A 15,890-nucleotide genomic window follows, 5' to 3' on the forward strand; every position below is an offset into this window, starting at 1 on the left:
GTTTGGCTCAAGGGGTCTCGTTGGGAACCACAGATAGAATTGCCAGAACTGCTAAATTATATTACTTTTTCCACACCCAATAATGCATTATTAGAGGCTACAGTAAATGCATTAATGCTTTTTCAACTTCGTAGTACAATTATCTATTCAAAAACCATACACTGTTCACCTCTAAATCATATGAAAATACCTAAAAAACAATCCAGTTTTGCCATGTGAATGAATTCGCTTCAGCATCCATCTACTCTGTGAAGGTAATAATGGCATTTTGAAATACTTCAGCGCAAATGAAGAAAAGCCATTTCTGTGAGAGCAGTGCTGTATTGCCTAATGGCATGTTTCGACTGAGACTGGATTGTATTAGTATTCTGTTCCCATTGGCATGGCAGACGCGGCCGAATTAAAAATGCAATGGCTCAATCTCGGGTCGGCTGCCAGCCGCCCATTTATCGCGCGCGAGACAGACGTGCGGGATTGATCCCTGCCGTCTGCAATCATGCCAGAGTGCCGCGGCGGTGTGCTGCTTCCTCGTGCAGTCCCACCCCCCTACAGCGCTCGCCGTCTGTGAGCGTCCTGGATCTCTGTGATCAGCGGCGGCCTGAGCCGCGTATCACCTTCCTTTGAGTGGGCCGGAACACGACCGCCGTGTGAGGAATGTTGTGTGCGGAGATCTTGGCAGAATTTGCCCAGGCGTATGGCTTGTGGCAGTTTGATTTATGTCTTCAGTCGGTATGGCAGTGGGGAAATGTGCGTCTGTGCTGCCAAGTGGTAGACTCGTTGGGCGTTTTTGTGTTTGTTTGGACAGCTGCTGTCGTACGGGGGGAGGCTCAGGTACGCCGTTGCCTTCTTCGCCCTGGACGGTTCCGGCCTGGTCAATTTCGAGCCGCAGGTGCTCATCCGAGGGGGTCACCTGAGAAAGCTGGTGATCTACCTGGACATGCCTACGCCGGAAAATGGGGTGAAGACCACCCAGGAGGTCCCACTGATTGAGGTGAGGGTCTGGTGCTGTGGAGATGAATTCTCCTTCAGCCTAACTTCATTAACATTAACATCAGGGTTGGTTTCAAACCAGAGTGAAAGTTTAAACAAATTGATCAAGATGCCTAGCAAATGTGGAAGTGCGTTGTAGAAGTATGAGGACTGATTTCATTTGAATGGAATGGACCCAGTCTCTCACTTTCTCCCGCCACTTGAAATAAATTCAAAAGATTGCATCCAGCGGGAGTAGAGCAATCTCGCTGTGACTGTGGATTGCTCCTCGAATGATGTCGTGCCTGACGCTCATTCGAAGCCATTCGTCTCGACTGTTTCAACAGCACAAGTGGAAGTATTTCAATTCGGTGTCGGACCAAGCCGTCAGTCACTCGGATTTCATGTCCGTCCTGAGCAGCGTCGAGTACGTGATCGTCAAGGCCTCGTACGGCAGCGGCATGCAGCAGAGCCGGTGAGCGCTCTTCCTGCGTCCCTCTCCCCGTTTCATTTGGCGCGTTACTTCCCTGGTAATTGCTACTCGGGGCAAGGTGGCGCAAGTGTACTGTGAGTTATGGGCTCACTGGCGGGTGGGGGTCTGCCGCAGGATCTCCAACGTCTCCCTGGACACGGCGGTGGAGGCGGAGGAGGGGCCGGCGGGGGCGGAGCAGGCCCGCTTCGTGGAGATTTGCGAGTGCCCCTCGGGATACGCGGGCTTGTCCTGCCAGGTGAGTGCGACAGAACCACAGAAACACAAAGCACAGCACAAGGAAAATGCAAGCGGGTTACTGTTTCAGAAGAGCTCTGGGAATGGCAATTAGTCCGGTCTCTCTGCTCTGCTCTTTACACTCTAGTGGCACTTGTCTGTATCCCTTTCTCATGTGGCTTTTGTCACTCCCCTTGTGGTTTTCTAGGAGTGTGCCCCTGGTTATCACAGAAAGCCATTGTCTGAGCTGAATCCCAGAGGCCCACGGCCCCTGATCCAGCCCTGTGTGCCCTGCCAATGCAACAACCACAGCCTGGCCTGCGACCTGGACACTGGAAAATGCCAGGTACTCATCTGTGCACCAACCTCAACCTCAGCTATTTGTCCACACATAAACCTGACCCTCATGCGCACACACCTTTCTCAATGGCACGCCTGTTATGTCTGTGTTCAGCTCTTCATTTTTAACCCTTTTTCTTCTACAAGGGCTGTCAACACAACACAGTGGGGGATCACTGCAACCTGTGTGCCCCGGGGTATTATGGGAAGGTGGAGGGGTCTATCAGTGACTGCTCCCTCTGCGCCTGTCCTCATGGCAACAAAAAGAGGTACCCGTCCTTGTCTCACTGTGTTTTTGTGCTTGTCCTCGTTAGCATTTTGGCTCTGTGTATGCAGCAGGTCTCCAGCAGAGGGCAGTGTAGTGCAGGGGATCAAAGTCCTTGTTGGGAAAGTCAACAGGCAAGATGTTTGTACTGTAAACATCAATATGGTACTACACCATTTTATTTACATTGGAAATGAGTGCTCTGTTCTAGATTACAGTAGATTCACAGAAGAGGGTGCTAGTGGCTGTGAACAACATTGTCTGCTAATCCATGGCATTTGTTTACATTGCTTAATCATGTTGGCCTGTGTTTTCTTGTCTGTGCCTGAACACTAAGTAAGCAAACACAACAGTGCAACAGTCCAAAATAAACACATACCAATTCTGATGGACTGGTAATCCCTCATGTGTGACTCAGCTAATTTTGGCAACAGGCACATACTGGTGTTTGGCATTCGTTCTGAGTAAAGAAACCATTTCTGATTATTTCCTTTTAAAACGTATTTGAGCATTAAGTACTGAGGATGTTTACTGACTGAGTTTTCCCCTGTTTTGCCACAGCTTCAGTCCCTCTTGTGTACTGGAGGGCCAAGATGACTACCGCTGCGATGCCTGCCAGCCTGGCTATGAGGGACAGCATTGTGAGAGGTAGGAGCTTCAGGCACAGCGTCACATGACAGGAAGTATACATGGCTTTGTGTAGCTCCCCCAAACACTGCACGAATCATGAAAGAGATCCTATCATCGATGTCTCCCTGCACTACTTAACCCTGGACCTTCAGATTGGATGAAACTCAATCATGTGTCACTTCAAAGCCAGGGAAAATTCAGAAAAACTATTTGATCGAGTGACAAATTGACCAGCTCAGATGGATTGCAAACTGGAGTCTATTTCGGGATCTGTGACTAGTAATTATTTCGCACGCAGAAAGTGAGTGAAAGTTTGCAGTGTATTAGATGTTGACCGCCATCCCCCTCTGTGCGTACACAGGTGCTCGGTGGGTTACTATGGAAACCCGACGGAGCCTGACGGCCAGTGCCAGCCGTGTCGATGCAGCTCCACCGGGTCCCTGCACCTCCGCTGCGACACCCTGACGGGGCAGTGCCAGTGCAAGGCGGGCGTGCGGGGGCACCTGTGTGAGGAGTGTGAGGAAAGGCACGTCCTGTCGGGAGACCAGTGCATCTGTGAGTACCCAACGACTACCAGTGTAGTCATTATTCTCCACATGTGCTTGTGTCCAAATGAGACAGCCAATGACAAAGAAGCCCATTTCAGTGATGTCATAATGTCTGCAATGGTCCTGTTTGCTACAGTGTTTTTCAGATAAAATAACTGAGTTTGTCCCTCTACTTGTTCTAATAAATCGCATTTGGACTCTTCAGCCTGACCAGAGCTCCATTTTTGAATTTGTTAATTTTTTTAAAATGGTCTGGCAATTGGTAAATGTATAGTAAATCGGGCCACTTTTTAGTTGATACATATGTTATTATCATATTGCTTGTTCTTTTGGATTAGAAAAGGAATTGTCCATAGCAAACTGGGGCTTTCCAGTTTTTTGTTGTTTTGTAATTTCATTCCTTTGCAGATAGTCCGATTAAGGTCACATCTTGATATATTGTAACTAAAAAGCTATATGCTTCTTCATAGCCTGCAATGATGAGTGCACAGGGGTGCTGTTGGACAGCCTGGATGATTTGGAGAAGTCTGCCAACTCCTTCAACTTCACAGGGGTCATCTTAGCCCCATACAGTCTGCTGGTGTCCCTGGAGAATACCACCCAGGAGGTCAAGGTAAGCAAGTCTTCATGCTTGCTGCACCATTTTCAAGTGACAACCTCCTATCCTATTCTAAAATTTACGATTTACACTGATGGGTGTTTTATGGAAGAAATTGAAGCAAAGTGCCTTTCTTAATGTTCATTCCTGGATTAAAATTCACAGTTGGTTACTCCAGAATCATGCCCCACAGGCTGTTCTGGAAAGTGCAGCTCATTCCTCCGAACCACAATTTTATTTTACATCGATCATCTGTCAGCCTGTGTCCTCTTGGTGGCCAAGGTTGAAACTGCAATTGCCTGAATTATTCAGGGTGTCAGAGAGATTGCATTTTAAAAGGCGCTCCTGCAATTGGCTGTGTGAGAGTGTCAGATTCGTCCCGGTGATTGCAGGGTACCTGCGGCATCGTGTGCCTTTTTTCTTTGCCCTGCGTGAGAGAATATTGCCTGAATTCATCAGTCGCCGGCCGTTCCCCCCTCTCAGGCATTGCTGTCCCCGGAGATGAGCCCGAGCTATTTGCTGAGTAGAGCAGAGGAGCAGCTGGAAAATGTTTCCAAAGACATCGATCGCCTGCAACAAAAGGTACTGACAAACGGCAGCTTATCACCTTGATATTTAAGCCGTTCTTTTCACCCTCACGTAAGGTAATCCTCAATCTTGCCACCCTTGTCCGTGAAACGTTTGAGGCCTGTGTAACAGAGGGGCTATTTTCTGTCTTCCTCTTTCTTATCAGACGACCCAAATGCATGCAGATGCTGAAGATTTGTCCCAGTCATCCGAGCGGAGGCTAACACAGGGAGAAAAGCTACTGCAACTCATCGCCAAGGTCCAGGCAGCCACACATGGTACAGCACGTGATGCCAGTTCTTGTTTAACTTCCCAATTGACTGCACATTTCTGTTCCTGTCCAGTGTATGTCTCCAATACACCCCAAGCATGTTGTTGGTACAGTATGTCACATACTGTTAAATTTGTGTGTCACAACAATTTGGTTTGATCACAACAGACAAGTGATGAGGTCAGTGTTGAAACTATGACTGAATAGTGCACAAATTAGAATGGACATAGCCAAGATCGGCCATATGAATGTGCTATTACCACACTTGTTCTGTTTGCTGACAGTTACCCTTATGAGGAAGCATCAATCTATTTTGCATTCCTTCCAAAAAATTTCTACGGCCAAACAAATTCCTTTGTCGATCAGTGTAATGCCAGCATTTCCAGAAAGGATATATGACAGGAATGTTTATGCAAGGTGGAAGTTCATTCTGTTCCAAAGACACTCAAAATAAATGCCTCCGTGTTTGTGTTAGCCCTGGAGGAGGCCTCCAGAAGCCTGAATGACACCCTGGGAGACGAACTGGACGAGAACAACGGCACCCAGCTGGCAGAGCAGGTGCTGGACACGCTGGAGACCATGCGGGGCATGGAGCTCTCCTACTGGAACGCCACCGCCTCTGACGAGCTCAGGTCAGTCGAGGCCCAGAGGCCCCTGGGTGACATGAAACGGACGGTCGCGTGAAACAGCACGTAACCCAGTTATCTCCAGTATGCAAACCATCTCTGAAGATAATCCCCTTAGTATGCATGACATCTCAGGTATCAGCTTGACTTATCTTGCTTAAGGTTGAGTTAGGACACGTTATTTATTTTTGTGTAATTTATTATAGTTAATTACCTTCTTTCTAATAAATATTAAGGCTCCCTTATCCAGGAGAAACACACTTGTTGTACATAATTAGTTTGTACAAGAGGGGTATTTGCCCAAGGTGTTTGAGGTATTTAATAATGGGTCATTTCCGCAACAATTTGAGGGAATAAGCAGTGGTTACCCTCAGGAATGGTTAGACGGTGGCCTCAAAAGACCTGAAGTGCTCCAGAGGTTGTGTCTGGCATGAGACTCAAACCCACAGGAACTCTCTCCTTAATGGCCACACACTCACAGCTCTCTGAAATGTGTCCCTGGGCCTTTGCACAGTGCTGCATTAGCCATCCTCCAGCAGGTCCTGAAGGACTACCACGAGCCCCAGCAGCCTGCCAGAGATCTGGCCCAGACCATCGGCACCGTGCTCTCTGAGCGGTCCCTCCAGCTGCAGGATGCCCAGGCCCTTCTGACCACCGCCAGTGCCAACAACAACCGTACGGCACAGCTGCTGCAGACCGCCTCCAGCAACCTCAAGGACTTCCATGTAAGTGTCCAACCCCCCTCTGTCTGTATGGTCACTCTTATTTGCCGCTTGCGGTCACCTGATCCATCCAAACTTTGCTGATTCTGTTGCTCTGGCCTATAGGACCTAAGAGGGAATGTGAGCCAGCTGAGCCAGGAGGCCACAGCTGATCTGGATGAAGCTCAGGACGCCCTGGCCGATGCTGTCAACATGGTGGAGGATTTGGTTAACGTCACTTCCGTAAGTCAAATCAAGTCAAATAGCCTGTAGAAAAATTCTTATAGTTATCATGTTCAAACAGTATAAATATGAGCATGTTTACTTTGATAGTCACATACATGCATTTGTTACAAAACTAAAATGTGAGCTGGCAGCCAAACATTCCAGTGCATACATGGAATCCAAAATTAGTCAGATAACCACGTCTGCCCTGCGATGGAAAGCTCTAGAATCACAGTGTGGATGTTAAGGGGGTTTTCCGCAGCGTGACTTCTGTAACACCCCACCCACCCCTGCCCCCCCACCCTCGCCCATGCAGCAGCTGGAGGATGCGCGGGACGAGCTGGAGCTGTGGAACCCGGCTCTGAGGAAGCAGGTGGACACGCTGGTGATGCAGATGAAGATGAAGGACGTCCTGGAGCTGGTGTACAGTGCCGAGGACCACGCGGAGGAGCTGAGCGCCGAGGCCCGCTCCCTGCAGAGGTACCGCGCCTCCCACTGCCTCCCACTGCCTCCCGCTCCCCATCTGGACTCCTGCATTAATCTCCATATGGAGCCCGCATTCTGGAGCCCGCATTCTTCACTTTAAGATCTGCTTACTTAATATTGATGATATTCTAAAAAACTTTTTGTCTTCCCTGTTTTTTTTTTTTGCATTTTCTTCTCATGACAAATAGCCATCTGTGTTTAATATTTCATGAACGAGCTTATGTAGTAAGATTAATTTGTAGCTGTTTATTTGAACTGTGGGTGTCTTTCCTTTGTGGTTAATGTAGAAATGTTCCGCGTGCGGTTAAAGCAGATGGGTTGGTGTTCTCCCCCTGCAGCTCTCTCTCCGACGTGCGGAACGTCTCTGTGAACGCCACCAGCGCCGTGCAGGCCAACTCCAACATCAGGTCCGACATCCAGGAGGCGGAGAGCAGGGCACAGGCCGCCAACGCCACGGCCGCAGCTGCCTTCAACCTGGTGAGCCAGCACTTAGCATAGAGCTCTTGCCACTGTTATGGAGCACGCCCACACAAATGCTGAAAATGTGCGGTTTTTTAAGTTACACTTTATATTTATGTGTAAACTGAAGTTTGTAACTGTTAGATAAACCTCCGGTATTCATTACAAAACTTAGGTAAGGTAAGGGTAGAATTTGGGTTGAGGTTTGTGTAATATATATGTCTACATTTAATAAAACATTGTGCAAAATGACATAAAATTGCATTCATTGTTAATAGCATTTATCCAAACAGTATTTATATTTAATAGAAATATCAGATAAGACACACATACATGTAATGGCTGACAGCCTTCAGTTTTGTGTGTGCTGTGCATTGAGGTCGAGCGTTTGTTTGTGGAGATGTAGTGGTGTGTGACGTCTCTCGCGTCTCCATAGACGATGCTGTCAGATGGTTCTGTGAGCGACCTGGGTATTCGGGTTCTGCGGCGAAGCACGGAAATCCTGGAGGAGAGTGTGGCGCTGAACAACGAAACTGTTGGTGAGTAACACAAATGTATATACACGCGCACACACATGCAGAACGTCACTATATAACGCTACACCAGGAAAACATCAGCAAGGACATTGCCTCGTTTCCTGTCCTACCTTTACAACCATAAATAGCAGGGCTGTCTAAGCCCTGTTCTTTGAGATCTACCATTCTGTAGGTTTTCATTACAACCCTAATTTTTCACACCTGATCCTGAACAAGATCTGTAGCTGTTGAATGAGATGTGCTTTGTTAGGAATGGAGGAAAAACCTACAGGACAGTAGATCTCCAGGAACAGGGTTAGGCAGCCATGATGTACAGTATATCATTGCACTTCTGTGAGTCTGGGTGAGACGCTGAAGACTTCCCTCTGTGCAGGCCTTATGGCGAACATGAGTGCGGTAAAAGAGCGGCTGAACTCCACCAGAGAGAACGTCTCCAACATCAGCAGGCGCTTTGCTGAGACCTCGGCCATCCTCTGGAGCATGCCAAACGGTGAGCGCCACCCCTGGTTCGCCTGACCCCCCACAGCCCTTCCCCCTGTCCTCAGAGCCCAACGTTCAAGCGTCTGTCGCCGGCCTCTAAACTGTCTGTCACCTTCAGGCACCGGAGAGAAGGTTCTGGAGGCTAAGGAGCAGACGGCCGCGGTCAACGCCTCCCTCCTGTCAGCCCTGCAGCGACTGGAGGACATCAACCAGAGGCTGGAGGAGTCATCTTTAGCCATGGACCGGGCGAATGCCAGTGTGAGGAATGCCAATGAGCTGGTCAACTCCTCAGAGGAGACGGGTAAGGAATCCCAGTTGGTTGGAGTGAGCAGGTTCCTGCATGCCACAGAGCAACACTGGTGTACACTGAGCACCTGTCACTGCTCTTTACCATCCCCAGATTATTCTGATTTCTGATTATTCTGATTATTCATATTATTTGTTAATGAATGAAAATGGCCCATTTGCTTTGCTTTGCTGCTAACTGCATTATTACTTGAGGAAGCAATGTTTTACGGTTTGTCTTAGTCTGTTAGCACTTTCATTTCCTGCCTTTTAAACAGTGCAGTGGCCCTTGTGCGCTGTCTGCTAGATAAATTAAGTAATAACAGCAGCTCCAGGCGTCCGGTGATTCCTCTGTGGCCCATTTAGTGGGGCTGCAGCTGAGTAAACATGCGCAGCGATGCGGAATCCCCGCCCGCTGGTCCTCCCACCCCGCGTTCCCTGCGTATTTTTCTCACCCCGCGCGTCTCTCGTCCCAGCGAGCGCCGCCGAGTCGAAGCTGCGGGAGGCGGAGACGCGAGCCGAGCGCCTGTTTGACCGCCTCAAGCCCCTGAAGACCCTGGGGGAGCACCTGAGCAGGAACCTGTCCGAGATCAAGGAGCTGATCAACCAGGCCCGCAAGCAGGCCGCCTCGGTCAGCACCCTCCGTCTCCTGTCCTCCTCCTAACCTGCATATTAGACTGTGTGAAATATGCCATTTATTCCCATACATAGACGCATGCTTATGAACATGATTTTCCTGTTTTCTCTTCTTTTAATTACCATGGGCACTGAACACAGATGTGTCATTCCTCTAGTTTGTGAAATATTTCTAAGGGAAGCTTACAGGAGCCAAGTGTTACAATAGAAGGATGAAAAACTCAATTCAGTGTGACATTTTTTCAATAGAATTTTAGCCCAATAAAATCTGGGGTTTTTTTTGGAATAGAAGTATGACCTTTTCCCATGATTCTGCAAGAAGTTGTTTTACTTGCTAACAGAATCTTGATGTCCCCCGTATGAGATGCTGTTTTTCATTAGCGCCGTGACGACCTCTGCATTCGGGGCAGAATTTCTCATTAGTGTCAAACATTTTAAATGGGGAAAAGGATCTTCAGGAATTTAAACTCATTTCTGACAGAGATACAAGGGAACTGCCAATCTGTCCAGTATGTCCTTGTTCTGTGTGACTGCCATTAATTGTCAGGCCTCTGTCCTCTTGCTCATAGATTAAAGTGGCGGTGTCAGCAGAGGGAGACTGTGTAAGAGTCTACCGGCCCGAGGTGACCTCCAGTAACTACAACACCCTGACACTGACAGTGAAGACCAGCGAGCCAGACAACCTCCTGTTCTATATGGGCAGCAGCTCCAGTGTAAGTCAGGGATCTTGGGAAGTCAACACTTGTGTGGATTGAAACACTGGTCTGTTGTTGTCTGTATCTGAACTGATTGTCAGTCTCAGTACTGTTTTGGAATGATGATCAATGCTGATGGATGGTGACTTTGTCAACACTAGTGTGGAGAGGCTGTGTCAACACTAGAGTGGAGTGATGGTCATTACTGTTGTGAAATGACTGTACCAAACCCTGGAGTGGTGTTGAATTTGAAATTTTTGGTTTAGGGCAACTGTTTTTAGGTTGTGTGCTCAGTATTTTTATGAAGTGTGAATGGATTGATTTGGTCTTAATCATATGAATTCTCTTGGGAGGTGCTCCTCTTTTTTATTCAATGGTCCAATATAAAGCTTAGTGATAGGAACTGAACCAGGCTTTAAACCCCATGCTTTCTCATTTGGAAAAGATAGAAACACAACCACAAGTCAGCGACAGTAAATCAATGCATCATGTTACAGCCTATGGCTAAATAAAAGCAAAAAATGCTGCTACGATGGAAAAGTCTATCCAATATACCATTCTTAGTGAAATAAAAAATGTATTGAAGATAAATGGGTTTCATTAGTGGCAAAAAGGCCAAAAATATAATGCCATTCATTGCTTGTTCTTGCCCTTGAAATTCCTTACAGAAGGTAGTCAGCTTCATAATTTAGTTTACTTGCTACGAATGGTTTATTGATGTCAAACATAATGCACATGCCAGAATTATGTGTCAGTATCCAGTAATAGTCAGTGAATTGGTGGTGTTTGTGAAATTCGGGGGTAATCACAGGTGGACTTCATGGCACTGGAGATGCGTCGTGGGAAGGTGGCATTCCTGTGGGACGCGGGCTCTGGGCACGCTAAGCTGGAGTACCCCGATATCCAGATCGACAACAACAAGTGGCATCGCATCCATGCCACCAGGTCAGCATTGTTCTTCGCAACATCCATTATGAGTTATTACATATTGTATTGTACGCTATCAGATTAGTCTGTGACCTCTTATCCACTTTCATTAAAATGAAATCATAACACGCAATCAGTATGTACTGCACACACAGTCTCAACATCCACACATTCTTTCCGTCCATTACGTCTTGTGAATTGTTACAGAATACTTACTTTTGAGATTTTGAGATAATTGAGTGTGCTACTGTCCTACTCTATATATGGCTAATGTGCGATGTGCCATGTTGGTTTATATGGTCCTGACTGTGCTTTCTGCATCACAGGTTTGGAAAGCAAGGCTCTCTGACAGTGCAGGAGCTGAAGTCAGATGAGAACCCAGTGGTGAAGACCACATCGCCTGGATCTGCCACAGTGCTGGACGTGAGCAAGTCCACACTGGTCTTCGTGGGGGGCCTGGGCGGCCAGATAAAGGTAGGCTGTCAGGCGTTTAGGTGTTCACCAAGAGCCAGTTCTAATGCCATGTGAATTTCCTCACCCTTGTTTTGTGTTATTTGGCAGAAATCTGCAGCCGTGAAGATGACGCAGTTCAAGGGCTGCATGGGGGAGGCTTCGCTCAATGGAAAGGACATCGGCCTGTGGAACTACATAGAGAGAGAGGGGAAATGTGGAGGCTGTTTCATGAGGTACATATGCAGAAAATAAAATCTATACCATCTTTTGGGTGAGATGTTAAACCAAGGTCCTGACTCACTGTGGTCCATAAGATCCATAAGATGCGCAAGGAGTAGGGGGTTCTCCGATCACAGTGCTAAATTCCCAACAAGGCACCACTAGCTGTTATTTTCTAGCATTGCTGCACTGGCTTGAGTTTAATAGACTCTTTCTCTATGTGTGATGTGGCAGTCCACAGGCAGAGGAAACCGCTTTCCACTTTGACGGGAGCGGATACTCTGTGGTTGAGAAGCCCCTCCGCTCCACGGCCACCCACATCGTCATGCTGTTCAAGACCTTCTCACCCAATGGCCTACTGCTGTACCTGGCCTCCAATGGCACGGTATGTATTGCCTGGACATATTGCCTGCTAAACTGTGCTTCAGTGTATTGACTTGTAATTGTAATTAATCTTTATAGGGTGTGCTTTAAGGAGTCATGTTTTTCATCTTAGGATTTTCCCCCACAGTAATATGTATGTTTTTACCTCTTGTTCAGCTCACTGGGGACAGTATCTGAGTGTTCTTTGTCAGTCCTGTGTATAATTTTGTTAGTTCCATTACTGCTCCACCTTATCAGGCCTTCCATCACAGTATTGAATGCACACTGTTTTTCACAGAGAGACTTCTTGTCCATTGAACTGGTGGAAGGGAAAGTGCGGCTCACCTTCGAACTGGGATCAGGACCGCTCACGCTCACCACTACAAAAGCCTACAACACAGGCAACTGGTATAAAATCGCTCTACAGAGGAACAAGCGCAAAGGTTGGTCACACAGTACAAGATGTGTATTTTTCATACTCATAATTTAAAATGTCTTTCATATGACTGCCTCCTTAAGTTTAAATGGGAAGATTAATTTTATTTGCGTGGAAGTCAGATTTTCCAGGTGGTTTTGTAATCTAGGTTTTTACACTCACGTGATTTCACCATATTGAACTCCCCAGACATGTAAATCCGGCTTTTGTGGCCCTGTTATGGAATGAGGGCCCTTATTGAGGTTTGTATAACACAATAGCTGGTGTATGACAGAGTAGACAGTGTCATGACTAGCTATTGACATGTAGAAGGGAGGAACATGTAAAGAAACATAAATTCAAGGAGATGAAGGCTAAATATTTTCAGGCATATAGGCAGCAATTGAATCCACATGACATGGCTCTGTGGTGTAATTTATAGAAATTGCATCCCTGGCCTCTTCTGGAGATATAGAATCTGAACAGACTGTTAATACCAGTCCACCAGTTTCAGGGCTGATAAAAACAGCCTCGCTCCTAATTAAAGTGGGCTTTTAATTTTTTAATAGGCCTGTAATGGAATGGCAGTAAACCAAGTGTATTGGCCCCAAAGTTGTACATTTTATTGAGAGCAACCGTTGAAGGCCATATTTGATTTATGCTGTCTGATAATTCCAGTGTACGTGAACAGACGGGTTCTGTGGAGTAGTTCTCTAACAGAGAGCTAGATGTGTGCTCTGTGGACCATGGCTCTTGCATAATGGAGTCTCTCTTCTTCTTCCTTCAGGTTACTTGTCAGTGATGGCCGCCTATGCCCCGTCAGAGAGAGAGACTGTGGAGGGCGAATCTCCTGGAATAGCCTCTGACCTAAACCGCTCCGACCGAGACCCCATTTACATCGGCGGGCTTCCCAGCTCTAGACCAATCAGGTAAGAGCAGTTCTAGCAGGGGATGTAATAAGGACCTGTCCAGACCTTTCGCCAGTACTAACTGTCATGGCTGTCAGCTGTTCAATTTTCCTAGTTTGAATACAAAAATGTTTTGTTCATATAAATTTCACTGGAATATCAGAAATTCTTACACAGTGCCACAGTGGTACAAATAGCCTTGCCCAGGGAAAACACCAAGAGCAATCAGATAAAAGAATCCTCAGAGGGAAACTCATTGTCCTCTAAAAACAGATATTATATTTTGACACAGTGGAGATCAGTATAAAAGGTCATTACCTCTAGAAGTCTAAACATTATATGAAAAAGAACTCTAAACATTATATGAACTTGTTATACAAAACCCTCTTGTCTTTATAGGAGGCAGGTTGTTGCTCGTTCCTATGTTGGCTGCATTAAAAACATGGAGATTGCTCGCACAAACTTTGACCTGCTGAGAGATGCATATGGGGTCAGAAAAGGCTGCGTTCTACAGGTGAGAGAGCACTTCCTGCATTATCAAAACAATTTCTTCATCAACACTTCAAAGTGTAACATACTAATACCCTCTAAGACTATTTACTTTCTTGGGTTTTCTTTTATTTAGCATTCTTTATCTGAGAATTGTCTGAGGCAATGAATTACTCTGGCAATTTAGTAATAACAGGATGCAGACATAATATTGACCGAAAACATTTTTTGAAATATCGAAATATAATAAATAGCACATTTCCCATTAGCTGTTTGGATTAAACTTTTTATAGTGCGTTTTTTCTATAGATATGGCTGAGTTTGATTGAGCATGGCACATTAGTTAAGCTTCTAACCCGTGTGTACTGTAGCCAATACGCAGTGTGACGATCTTGAACGAGGGCTTCCTGGAGCTGCCTCCCATGACACTGGGCCCCCAGAGTGAGCTCATGGCCACCTTCTCCACCCGTAACGACACGGGCATCATCCTGGCCGGCTTCAACAAGGCGGGAGGCCGCAAACGGAGGCAGACGCGACAGGTATTCTCAGGCCCACTGCTAGGCCCACAGGCTCCATTATGGGTGTTTGTGTGTTTGAGACCTTACTTGTGTGTCTGTGTGTATTATAAATGCAGAGCTTATTGACTTATCTGTGTTTGTCTCTTAGCCCTTCCTAGCAGTCATGCTGGTGCATGGTCAGTTGGAGGTGCATCTGAATGTAGCAGAGGGTGGGAGCGTTCACAAGGTTGTGGTCAGATCTGATGCTGGTGCATTCAATGATGGACAGGACCACTCGGTCATCCTCCAGAGGAACAAGAGGTTTGTGAAACAGAGAGGGTGGGATTGGGACAGATAGAAGTGACTGCTGTCCTGATTGTACTGGGGAGCTCATTCCCCTTACCAGTTAGTTAACAACAACCAAATAGTTAACAGAAAGTAAATTTATTTCTACTTTTTAATTCATTTCTAATACATGGGTATGAACTAAACAATGAAGTTTGTTTTAAAAAATATTACTTATATTTTTATATTACAGCTTAGAATGGAAATTTTAATGTTTACTACCATTTGCACATTAATAAAGTTTTTTGTGCGTGTATAACATTTACCTTTGATCATTTCATTGATGTCCCTCATGTTAAGAGCATTGTGTGTGTGTGTGGTGCAGAACAGTGACTGTGCTGGTGGATGAAGGACATCAGGGCACAGTGAAGCTTGGCACAGCCTCTGAGAAGATCTCCCTGATCCTGTCAAGACTTTACATGGGAGGGGTCCCACCCGGAGAGGGCACCGATCTGCTGAAGACCACCGTCTCGTTCTATGGCTGCATCAAGGACATAGCTGTCAACACAGAGTGAGTCACACTCACACTACATTTGGATTTATTATGGTTGATTTGCTTCTTTTCTGGGCCCTGTATTAGCATCCTTTCTTTTTACTGTTTCTTCTTGATTTGAAACAAAAGCAAAGCCATTTTGTTTTTGGTTGTGGGATATTGGGTCTACACCTGCATTGGGATAGTTGCACGGTTGTTATGGTATCCTGATTTTGATCCACATCATTTTCTCTCCAGGCTGCTGGACTTGTCCAGTGCTCTGCGGTACCAGAACGTGGACATGGACAGCTGTCTGTTGGAGGAGAGGCCCAAGCGCGTGGTTCTGCCAGATGATGGTGACTTGGAATCCGAGCCCACCCCTAATCCTGTCCAGCCACCCGTGGTGGCTCCAACGGAGCAAAGCACCCTCCCTCTGGTACCTGCCACAGTAAGGACCCTTTCACCTCCACCACCCCCACCTTTTAGGCCCTAAAACAGAACTGACCAACAATGAGAAGACCTTCCTGCAGCTCACCACAACCATCGCATTAAATAATAGTTATTAGAATGAATCTTTCATGTATAGATTGAAGCAGCCTAATCATACCAGTCAAATTTTTTTTTGTCTGTTTTTCTTGGTTACCATGAATGACCACTTTTTAGAGACCCTGTTGTGCACCTTTGTCTCTTGACCTCCAGTTAATGAATGGCTGTTTTTCTGGAAAATAAATCCATACTTTAGTAATGTGAACATTGCTGTGGATGTCCCAAGTTCAGTGG

The 15,890-nt window shown here is 46.5% G+C and overlaps 1 protein-coding gene across 1 annotated transcript in view; it reads left to right on the forward strand.

The window, feature by feature from the left end:
• lama1 (laminin, alpha 1) overlaps positions 1-15,890 on the forward strand; it is a 54,760-nt gene that overhangs the window by 35,027 nt on the left and 3,843 nt on the right. The window contains exons 26-56 of the mRNA XM_064331129.1: positions 806-991; positions 1,317-1,444; positions 1,577-1,697; positions 1,884-2,021; positions 2,162-2,283; positions 2,841-2,927; positions 3,271-3,464; positions 3,928-4,070; positions 4,539-4,637; positions 4,789-4,900; positions 5,369-5,525; positions 6,034-6,244; positions 6,347-6,463; positions 6,762-6,925; positions 7,270-7,408; positions 7,827-7,929; positions 8,300-8,416; positions 8,525-8,707; positions 9,168-9,322; positions 9,897-10,040; positions 10,834-10,967; positions 11,276-11,423; positions 11,511-11,635; positions 11,856-12,006; positions 12,283-12,427; positions 13,187-13,328; positions 13,707-13,821; positions 14,168-14,335; positions 14,463-14,614; positions 14,964-15,149; positions 15,369-15,558. Of these exons, the coding sequence (XP_064187199.1) occupies positions 806-991; positions 1,317-1,444; positions 1,577-1,697; positions 1,884-2,021; positions 2,162-2,283; positions 2,841-2,927; positions 3,271-3,464; positions 3,928-4,070; positions 4,539-4,637; positions 4,789-4,900; positions 5,369-5,525; positions 6,034-6,244; positions 6,347-6,463; positions 6,762-6,925; positions 7,270-7,408; positions 7,827-7,929; positions 8,300-8,416; positions 8,525-8,707; positions 9,168-9,322; positions 9,897-10,040; positions 10,834-10,967; positions 11,276-11,423; positions 11,511-11,635; positions 11,856-12,006; positions 12,283-12,427; positions 13,187-13,328; positions 13,707-13,821; positions 14,168-14,335; positions 14,463-14,614; positions 14,964-15,149; positions 15,369-15,558 (4,476 nt within the window). The remainder of the gene's footprint in view (positions 1-805; positions 992-1,316; positions 1,445-1,576; positions 1,698-1,883; positions 2,022-2,161; positions 2,284-2,840; positions 2,928-3,270; positions 3,465-3,927; positions 4,071-4,538; positions 4,638-4,788; positions 4,901-5,368; positions 5,526-6,033; positions 6,245-6,346; positions 6,464-6,761; positions 6,926-7,269; positions 7,409-7,826; positions 7,930-8,299; positions 8,417-8,524; positions 8,708-9,167; positions 9,323-9,896; positions 10,041-10,833; positions 10,968-11,275; positions 11,424-11,510; positions 11,636-11,855; positions 12,007-12,282; positions 12,428-13,186; positions 13,329-13,706; positions 13,822-14,167; positions 14,336-14,462; positions 14,615-14,963; positions 15,150-15,368; positions 15,559-15,890) is intronic.

Source organism: Anguilla rostrata, chromosome 4 (assembly GCF_018555375.3).
Source record: "Anguilla rostrata isolate EN2019 chromosome 4, ASM1855537v3, whole genome shotgun sequence".
NCBI lineage: Eukaryota > Metazoa > Chordata > Actinopteri > Anguilliformes > Anguillidae > Anguilla > Anguilla rostrata.